Genomic DNA, 10,238 nt, shown 5'->3' with positions numbered 1-10,238 from the left:
AAAATAAACAGCCAGTCATATCAGAAGCACTAGAAGTAAAATGTACTTGACCTGTTATAGGTTTTTTTTTTTTGAAGATTTTATTTATTTATTTATTTATTTATTTATTTATTTATTTGAGAGAGAGAGAGAAACAGCGTGAGAGGGGAGAGGGGAGAGGGGAGAGGGTCAGAGGGAGAAGCAGGCTCGCGGCTGAGCCGGGAGCCCGATGTGGGACTCGATCCCAGGACCCTGGGATCATGACCTGAGCCGAAGGCAGTCGCTTAACCAACTGAGCCACCCAGGCACCCGACCTGTCATAGTTTTTGTTAGTTGTATTAATGTACATGATTTTTGGAGACCTTGCTTAAATTCCAAATCCTGTATCAAAAATTCCTGGAAAGAAAATACCTAGAATAGGACTGCTTATCGAGTAATTTTTTACTGTTTTACCTCACCTGGCTTTTCCATATGAAAGGAATAGCATAAAAACCTGCAACTCACGTTGGTTTTAACATTTAAAAAATTTTAAATTAAAAAATGTGCTCCAAAGGCTAGTTTTTTAAAGTATTAGTCTTTCTCTGTAAATATTTATCTGTGCTGGCCAATCAGGTATTATGACTGACCAAAAATAATCATGTACATGACCAATTTTCAAAAATAATAAAGTACATTTAACATTTAAAAAAAAGAAAAGAAAGGAATAGCATATCATTTGTAGTTTTCATCATACTCTTTACCTCAAAAACTTTTAGGGTAAGGCCTGGGTAGAACTAAACAAATGTTCTTGTTGTCTGTTTTTATATAATAACTTAATGTATAGAATCATAATATAGTAAATCCTCTTTACTTGTCTAAGGAATCATCTGTTGATTCCACTTATGGAAATGAAGTCTTTTTAGTTTCCTTGGGCATATGTCACAAAAAAATGTTTCTTTTTTGCAAAAGTTATTCTAAAATTAGGCACTGAAATATAGGAAAAATTTCCAGGCCTCTTTCTCCTTAGAGATATAATATTTTCAGGGATCTGGGTTGTTGTTGTTTTTTTAATGAACACCTAATACCATATAGTAATGAGAATTATGTTTTCTAAATCTGGACTGTTTTCAAATTTAGAGCTATAGAGGTGTCCTGCCAAGTTAACCAGGTATCCTTGGGGACACACCAGCATTTAAGAAGAATCTGCCTTCTCATGGCCCTTGCACATGACTTTAACTGAGAAAGCTAGCCTGGGAAAGAATATTTGATGTTGATATTTGATATTTACTCATCTAGGACACTATCTCACATGGAAGGTGATTTGAATCCATTCATTCAAATACATCATGGGTAGATGTGGGGCTGAACCTTTCCCTGAGTTTACAAACTACATTTATGAAAGCAAAAATAGCTTGGAAATAGGCCCCATCTATCTAAATCTAACCTTAAACTCGCAGTTTGTGTGCAGGACAATAGAGGGAAAAAAGGGAAAATTTAGTTAAAATTTTAACAGAACTCCTCAGTGGTTTTTTTTTTTTATAGATTGGAGAATACGAGATGATTTTCTCTTCCTCGTCTGTCCTCTTTCATGATTTATCCTCTTTTCTCCAGGTTTAGCTTTCATCCTGGCTCTCTTCCCTGTACATCATTTCCCTTGAGTGCATGTATTCCCATAGGCATAACTGTGCACATCAACCTATATTTTTGAAAGCTTTTCTTCCACCCTGATCTTCTAACTGTAACTGCCTGGTAGATTTTTAATTAAAAATTGTTTGTGAGGGGCGCCTGGGTGGCTCAGTCGGTTAAGCATCTGCCTTCGGCTCGGGTCATGATCCCAGGGTCCTGGGATCAAGCCCCGCATCGGGCTCCCTGCTCCGCAGGAAGCCTGCTTCTCTCTTTCTCACTCCCCCTGCTTATGTTCCCTCTCTTGCTGTGTCTGTCTGTCAAATAAATAAATAAAATCTTTTTTAAAAAAATAAAAATTGTTTGTGACAGTGCACCTGGGTGGCTCAGTCAGTTAAGCGACAGACTCTTGATTTCAGCTCAGGTCATGATCTCAGGGTTGTAAGATCAAGCCCCACATCGGGCTCCACGCTCAGTGCAGAGTTGGCTTGGGATTCTCTCCCTTTTCCTCTCCCTCGGCCCCCACCCCCCGCTCACAGGCTCTTTCTCTCTCTCAAATAAGTAATAAATTAAAAATCTTTAAAAAAAAATTGTGACTTTTTCTAGTTTAATATAGAGGAATGGCTTAAGCATATGTAGATGGGTTTAAGCACTCTTTTCTAAACTCCTGGATGAAAATAGTTAATATTTTGTACCATATATTTGCAGCGTGTGGTGTCTACCTGAAGAACATTTTATGTTAAAAGGAAAGATGCTATCTCCAAATGATAAAAAGTTAGAAAAGCTGGATCCATTTTATCGACCTTCTATGTCCAAGCAGAAGACCAGTGCAGAGATCATAAGTGAAGCACGAAATGCTTTAAGAACAGTTGGGACCCAAAGACCATTTACACCACGGGAAGACCAAAGAAAACTATTCGGGCCTGCATCTTCAAGAACACTGGAAAATAGACCTCCTTCCTCCTTCAGGTAATGACATTTCTCTTGCTTGTACACTTGGATATGTAAGCCACCAAATGACATTTTCCCTTAATTCTAGTTATGAATAGTTGTTTTTTTAAGTTTGATGTCTGCTAATTACACCTCTTGTATCTATTCAAGATTCCTAAAGATAAGTCCAGACCTTGGGTTCAAGAAGTTGCTTTGGTTTGAAATGGTGAATAGTGGTTGTCATACCAACTCTATGAAGTGATATGAACAGAGCTTTTTAAAAAAATCACTATATACATTTCTTCTTTTCATTATTCAGTATTTTTTAATTCCCCTAAAAGCAATGAAAAAATTAATAAAATGTTTTAAGTACTATGATTTTTTTAAAATTTGCTTCTTCCTCAAGGCTTATGCATTAAATGCTTTTACTTGTTTTGGGGCTAGAGTTAACTAACATATACTAGAAATAAATGATTCTTCACAAACTAATATTTCTGTTCCATCTCCTCTGCTAGCCTCCATGCATCCAGTTTTGAGTCATCTGATTCCAGGCCCATCTCTGGTGCTCGTCTCAGTCCGCTAGAGCTTGTGAGTACTTTATATTACCATGAATGCTGTGAAATGGAATTGGCCCAACATACTGGGAATCAGTACTTATATATGCTAAGAAAATGATCATATAGACTTAAGTATACTGATAATTTAATACAAAAACAATTTCTTTTATATTTTTTCAAATTTAATGTTTTGAATCTAATGAAACACTTCTATTATTTTCCTATAATTTAATAATAAGAATATCAGAAATAGTAACCTGGCAAACAGAAAGTTTTACATTTTTTGTTTTTCACAATTTTTAAAATTATGCGTATGTTATTTTATTTTTAATAGTAACATATACAAATAAATTATATATGTATGTACATAAAGAGTCAAAGGTTTGTTACCCAGAACACTCCAGGGGTCTCCTGTCCCCTTATTCTTCATTCTACCCTTACCAATGACTCTCACTTTAAACTCTTTTGGCACCTTCTTTTGGTATTTACATCCAAAATTTTAAATAACAGTGTCTTATTCCTCTCTGACTTATGAGTTTGAGGAATTATCTAATGACTTCTCACTAAGGAAGATGAAGATTTAACTCTTGTCTGTCCTCCCACACATCCTCACAACACATTCATCCTTTTTGTCCCCACTGCTGTTCCCAATATAGATATATCATAATTTTGGTTAGATCCCTTTTCTCTGACTATGATTATACAAATCCTGTTTACAACTGAGTCTTGAACTAATGATGATTACTTCTTCCCCACACCACTTTTTGTTTTCCCTGGTGTTAATAATTGCCTTGCTTTTGTGTTTTGTATTATTACCATTTCAACTCCAAACTCCTCCCCAGGGATCTAAATCTCCTTCACATATTCAGGTACATGAGGTATTCTGTTGATTCATCTTTTTGGAGAACTTTCCCCACTTTCTCCCAAACCATTTACCCTTGGTACTTGCACACAGCTTGCTTCTCCCTCTTGTGATGGCTTTCCTGTCTCCTGTAACCCGAGTTTTTCTCTTTCTTGATTTACTTTTGGAGTACTTCCTCCAGTAGCTTCTAGAGAAAGGGTTTATGGGAAGTACTTTATTTGAGACTTTGATTGCTGTTTTTTCTCTCTAGAAGTTTGTAGGATTTTTCTTTGTTTCCAGTGTTCTGACATTTCATGATAATGCACCTTTGTGATAGTTCGTTTTCATCCATTGTGCTAGGCACTTTCAATGAAATCTCATGCCCTTCAACTCTGGGAAATATCCTTGAATTATTTTGGTGTGTCTTCCCCTCTTTGGTCTGTTTGCTCTTTCTGGAATTTATTATTCCAATATGTAGGAGTCCCTGGACTGGTACTTCAGTTTTCTTTTCTTTTTTAAATTTTTATTTCCCATCTTTTTTTGGAAGACATTTTGTCTTCTAATCCTTTTATTGAGTTATTTTCATTTCTGCTACTGTATTTTTAAATTATTTAATTATTTTTAATTTCCTAAAAGCTTTTCCCCTGCTCTAAGTTATCTTTTATTATATATACTATTCTTGTGTTTTGTGGTTATAGCATCTTGTCTGAGTATATTGATGATAATTTTGATTTTTGAATTATTTCCTTCTTCCTTTAAAATCTCTGTTGAGCTTTGTGAATGTGTGTGTGTGTGTGGCTTAAACAACAGAAATTTATTTTCTCACAGTTCTGAAGAGTAGAAGTTGAAGATCAAGGGGGCATTAGGGTTTATTTCTATTGAGGCCTTTCTCCTTGGCTTGTAGATGGCCATCTTCTCCTGAGTCTTTACATGGTCTTCCCTCTGTGTCTCTGTTGCATTTTAATGTTTATTTTGGTTTCTCTTTTTCATTTCAGAGGCTCTCCTCTGATAGCCCATGCTGCTAGTTTGGCTGCTCTTATTTGAAAGTAGAAGCATGTGGAATAGATTGGTCAACCCATAGGTGATACCTACCCACATCAGGGAGGACTAGCTGGGCTGTGTTGTTTGTGAAACCCCAGTAGTAGTATCTTTAGGGATTAGCAGTGTCTTTAGGGATTTCCCTGTGGCTAGTTAATTCTCTAAAGAAGTATCTTCTAAGCTCTTGCCTAGAGGATAAATGCTGGTTGCTAACTTCCAAGAACCAGCTGGAGGAAGAAGGTAGGAATACCTAGCATTCAGTAGGTAAATATTCAGTTAATATCTATATTTATCATAAGTACCCTGACACTTACCTCTGCATGGTTAGCCTGATTCAGAGCCCTCTGTTTTACCTTCTATTTGGAGCAAATCTCCCAACCATGTAGCCTGACTACATGGAGCTGGGAGGGAAGGAGCTACACAGACTTTCAGCCAATCCTTGTTATTTCAGTCTCTTCCCCTTGAAGCTCTGCTGCCACAAGTACCTCGTGACTTTCATGGAATGGGGGGTGTTAGTCAAGCTGTTTCTTGATTTTTATTACCGTATATATGTGTGCTTATTTCTGTGTGTGTGTGCGCGCGTTTGTTTTTGATGAACGATTTGAAAGTAAGTTGCAGATCTTTTAAGACTTCATGCATAAAAATTTAAGTGTGCATCTCATATGAACAAGGACAATCTCCTACATCACCACCATATTATCATCAGAGCTCAGAAAATTAACATTACTTGGATATATCATCTAATGTAGAGTCCATGTTCAAATGACCCCAGTTGTCTCAAAATGTATCTTATATTCTTGAACTACTCAACAAAATGCCGCCATGAGGAAGGTTATGCTTGTTCTCATATTGTAGATGGCAAAAATAAGGTTCCAATGTAGTAAGCATGGACCAATGTGCAATAAACACTTTGCCAGCCATTGTTGACACATAGTTTCTTACACTTGCAATCTTGGAAACCACTTGGGTTTTGAGCCAGCTACAGGAGGGCCCCTGGTTTAGAAGTCCAACGGGTCTACCTTGTTGTAGAGTGGCTCTCTGTGTTATGATTCTGGCATTTGACCCCCTTGAATTGTTTTTAATATTCTGTAGTTTGGGGAGATTCACTCAGTTTGGGCCTATTCTATCCTAAAAATCTCTAGCTCTAGAGTTAACCTAGTCAAAGCCAGTCCTTGTCAAACTGGTACAGTTTTTGGGCTGCAGGATTAGGTATTAGGCAGAGTAATATTGACATTTGCCTCTGTTTACGGTCATTTTAATTATATTTCTTTACTGCAGAATGGTTAGGTGCTATGTGCAAAGTAAAAGTAGACCCAGTAACCCATGTTGAGTAAAATAACTCCTTTAGTTTGAACTCCTTTTGTTATAGGATATACATAATCATGTAAGGGTCTTAAGTATATATTTCATTTTAAACTGTAACTAAAGTTTGGAGCCCCCAGTCAAAAAATTCTGAAAGTGAACTTATACTACCTGCCCCTCCACCTTCTTTCCTCTTTTCCCTTTCACCTTTGAGAGAACCGTCTGACTCCGAGAACCACTGTCCTGGCAAAGGAGGGAGATTAAGGGAAGGAGGAGTGCAGGAAGAGGGAGTGGGAACAAGGAGACAGCTGGAGGCTGGGACTGGGGTATCTCCTAGTTAAGGGGCTCATTTGCTGAAAGAATTTGCGAAGACCTAAGGGACTGAACTTCAGCACTTTCTGGCTCTGGGTTACTTTCTCAGGCGAGTTTGCCTTTTAATAATTCCTCAGCTAGCAGCCAATCAAGGAAGAGGGACCAAGAAAGCAGCCCATTCAGCTCACCTCTTTGAGCTTTTATGTTTTCCCCTCTCCCCATTTCGACCCCTCCAGCCACCCACCCCCGGTCCGGACTGTGCTCCTCCCCCACCCCCATACCCTCTAGCAGGTGGTGGGCTGCCTCCCCTCAGGGGTGCCCTGGCCCCTGACCGCTCGGGCCTCCGCTGCCTGGCCTGACTGGCTGGGCAAGGTCCCCATGAGCTCCTGTAATCCTGCCAGACAGGAGGGAAACATGTATACCTACTTGCTGTATCGGTGTGGCCCTGTACATCTGTTTTCTTTTGTAGCAGCTCCCCACCTTCCCACAACAGTTCTGACACATGGAGCTGTTGTTGGGTGGCAGTCGTTATTTCTGTTTGCATTCTGCTACCCTGGTTAACTGGTGTTCAGATTTATATACACAGGAACAGCTGCTCTCTTACTTTGGATTGTATGAAGTAGGAAAAGAGATGTGACCCTGCAAATAAATAGGAGGTTTTTGTCTTTCATCATTATTTGTGCCAAACAGAATTCTCCCTGTGTTTCCTAAACCTACAAAGTCTAGTTGTTTAGGCCCCAAGTATTTTTATTAAACTTTTTATTGACATGCCTAAGAGATACAGATATAAGAGTGCAGCTTGATAAATTTACACAAACTCACCTCACTCTGTAATCAGCATTCAAAAAGAAAAAATAGATTATTACCAGCACCCCAGAAGTTGCCTCCCCAGGGTGACTACTGTCTTGATCTCACAGCATAGATTAGGGATTTTTTAAATTGTATTTATTTATTTTAGAGATAGCGAGCAGGGAGAGGAGTGGAGGGAGAGGGACAAGCAGACTCCACGCTGAGCTCAGGGCCTGACAGGGGGCTTGATCCCACGACCCTGAGATCGTGACCTGAGCCGAAATCAAAGAGTCAGACGCTCAAGCAACTGAGCCACCCAGGCACCCCCAGCATAGATTAGTTTGAGCCACTTTTTAAAATTTTACAGGAACCAAGCTCCAAGTATTTGACAAGTAAAATAATATATTTTTAAAAGAAAGGGACTTGGAATCCCATATATACCTTGGGGGTAGGGGAAATCCAGGGTAAGAGAAAGCAGAATGAGAATGTCAAAGCAGTGTTTTTTTTTTTCTGTCGCTATTCCTGAATGGGAACATTGCCGCAGTGAGTCACATGCTGAGAATGACAAAGGAGCCCAGCATACCTGTGGAGAAAATCATAGTAGTAGAGATGCACATACAATTGCCACATCCAAAGGTTATGTGCTTGTAGGAATTTTTTTTTTAAACAGCTTTAGTAAGGTATAATTGATACACAATTGTATGACTCAGGGTTTTCCAGAAAAAAAGAACCAGTAGTCAGATAAATACATACATACTTATATACAGATATATAGAAAGAGATTTATTTTGAGGGATTGCCTCACATGATTAGGGGGGCTGAGAAGTCCCCGGGTCTGCGGTCTGCAAGCCGGAGGCCTAGGAAAACCAGGCCTGAAAAGCTATGGGAGAGAAAGTAGCAGGTAGCTGGTGGTGTGAGTCCCTGTCTGAATGTGAAGGCTTGAGAACCAGAAGCACCAGTGTCTAAGCGGAAAAGATGGATGTTTCAGCCGAAGCAGAGAGGGCAAAAACACTCTTCCTCACTGCACGAATTTTTAATATTTGCTTTCTAACTTCCAAAAGGTCTTTTAGTGTGTGTGTGTGTGTGTGTGTGTGTGTGTTCTGTTGCTTTACAAAAGAAATCCTAGCAACTTTCTGAGGTGGGCTGTGGCCGACTCCCCTTCCCATAGAATAGGGGAGACTCCGCCTTTCTGTCTTGTGACCCAGAGGAACCATGTCAAAAACTGGTCAAGGCCCACCATGCTGGGGTAAGAGTCAAGGCCAGGCAGATTCTTTAAATGTTCTAGGAATTTTATCTTGTTCGATTGGGTTGTTCTATGAGAACAGTCTTTCATTCTTCCACAGACTCCAGCGGTTTTATCAGCCGGAACAAATCCTACAATCTGACTTTCCCAGTGTCCTTAATTATACTCGAGTCGCTGGTTAGTGTCATGGCACACAAAATGAGGGAGGTGAGGTCCTCAAGGGAAAATTTCAACGTCCTTGCAATGTTCTCTGAGTTCGAAAATGAAGTGAATCTTATAAGAAAAAAATTTTTACTGTTTTGCTGCATAAAAGCCAATTTGCTCCTCAAAGTGGAAGAACGTGTTGTAGAAGCTGGCAGGATGGAAATTGATGGCTTGTTTAGCAGTTTTCCCTTGAAGAACTAAAAATGCTTACATGTATTACTTTATACTTTTTACGGAGTCCAGTGAGATACGTGTTTAAATGGAATAAATAATTTTTGTTAAGGACAGGAGTCACATGGGACTTATTTTTCATTATACAAACAATGACAGATTTTGCACTTGGAAAATAATGTCTTTTATCAAGGAGCAGTTAAGGGGTTTTATCTTGCCATCCAGAGATAATTGGGTTATTTTCTTTTGGGTAAAAATTAACTTTGCACATGTTCCCTTTTTATAAGATCTTTTACTTAGTACCCAAAACATTTATAATGGTTAGGGCATCTATAAAAGAAGCCATTTGCTTTATTCACATTATTATTATTTGGCAGACTTTTCAATCTTTGTTTCAAGATTCAAGGTACCTGCAGAGTACAGGCATTCTGAGATAAGACAACCTCATATGTACATTTAATACTGAGATTATCCTTATGTATTTCATCTTTCATAACTATAACTAAAGTGCTTGTTTTCCTGTGTTATACTCTTACCTTTTTTGTTACCAATAGCTTCATGGTCTAAGTCACATTCTTATGAATATTTTGCAACAAGGTAGGGAGACTAAAAAGTAAAGGGACTATTAAGTAAATATAGCATAATTTATGCAGACAAGTGAGTGTTGTCTCCTTCAGAAGAGACCCCTCTGAATTCAAAACCTTTTTTCCAGTAAGGTTGTGTCAGAGGCTAGGGTCTTGGCTTTTTTTTTTTAAGATTTTATTTATTTGAGAGAGAGAGAGAGAACAGGCATGTGCGCATGAGCGGGGGGCAGGGACAGAGGAATTGAGAGAAGCAGACTCCTCTCTGAGCAGGGAGCCTGACCTGGGGCTTAATCCAGGACCCTGGGATCATGACCTGAGCCGAAGGCAGATGCTCAACTGACTGAGCCACCCAGGCGCCCCTAAGGGTCTTGGCTTTTGACACTTAAAAGTAACTTGGAAACAAATCTGTTAAATAAAGGGGAAAGGGAGCTAGCATTTCTCGAGCCTCCATAACAGGAGTTTTACGGATGTCAATGTCCCTGCAAGAAGGAGACTATCTCCATTTGATAGCTGGGCAAGTTCAGAGAAGTAAATGGCCTGCCCACGTTCACATAACTAGAAATGGATTACACTCCAGTTGGATTTGATCCCAGAGTCATTTACTCTTCCCCTATATTAGGCTGATTATTTTATTTACCCTTTTTCTGTGTTTAGAAAAATGTATCTCTAAAGTCATTGAGCTAATT

General features: G+C 39.0%; 1 protein-coding gene across 2 annotated transcripts in view; it reads left to right on the top strand.

Annotated features, from left to right (window-relative positions):
* The first annotated feature begins 2,332 nt into the window (after nt 1-2,332).
* ARMC2 (armadillo repeat containing 2) overlaps nt 2,333-10,238 on the top strand; it is a 104,922-nt gene continuing 97,016 nt past the window's right edge. For both annotated transcript variants that reach the window (XM_021693492.1, XM_021693491.1), the window contains exons 1-2: nt 2,333-2,550; nt 3,027-3,099. In XM_021693492.1, coding sequence (XP_021549167.1) covers nt 2,333-2,550; nt 3,027-3,099 — 291 coding nt within the window. The remainder of the gene's footprint in view (nt 2,551-3,026; nt 3,100-10,238) is intronic.

This window comes from Neomonachus schauinslandi, chromosome 8, assembly GCF_002201575.2.
Source record: "Neomonachus schauinslandi chromosome 8, ASM220157v2, whole genome shotgun sequence".
NCBI classification, from domain to species: Eukaryota; Metazoa; Chordata; class Mammalia; order Carnivora; family Phocidae; genus Neomonachus; species Neomonachus schauinslandi.
This window is presented reverse-complemented; position numbering and strand designations above follow the sequence as displayed.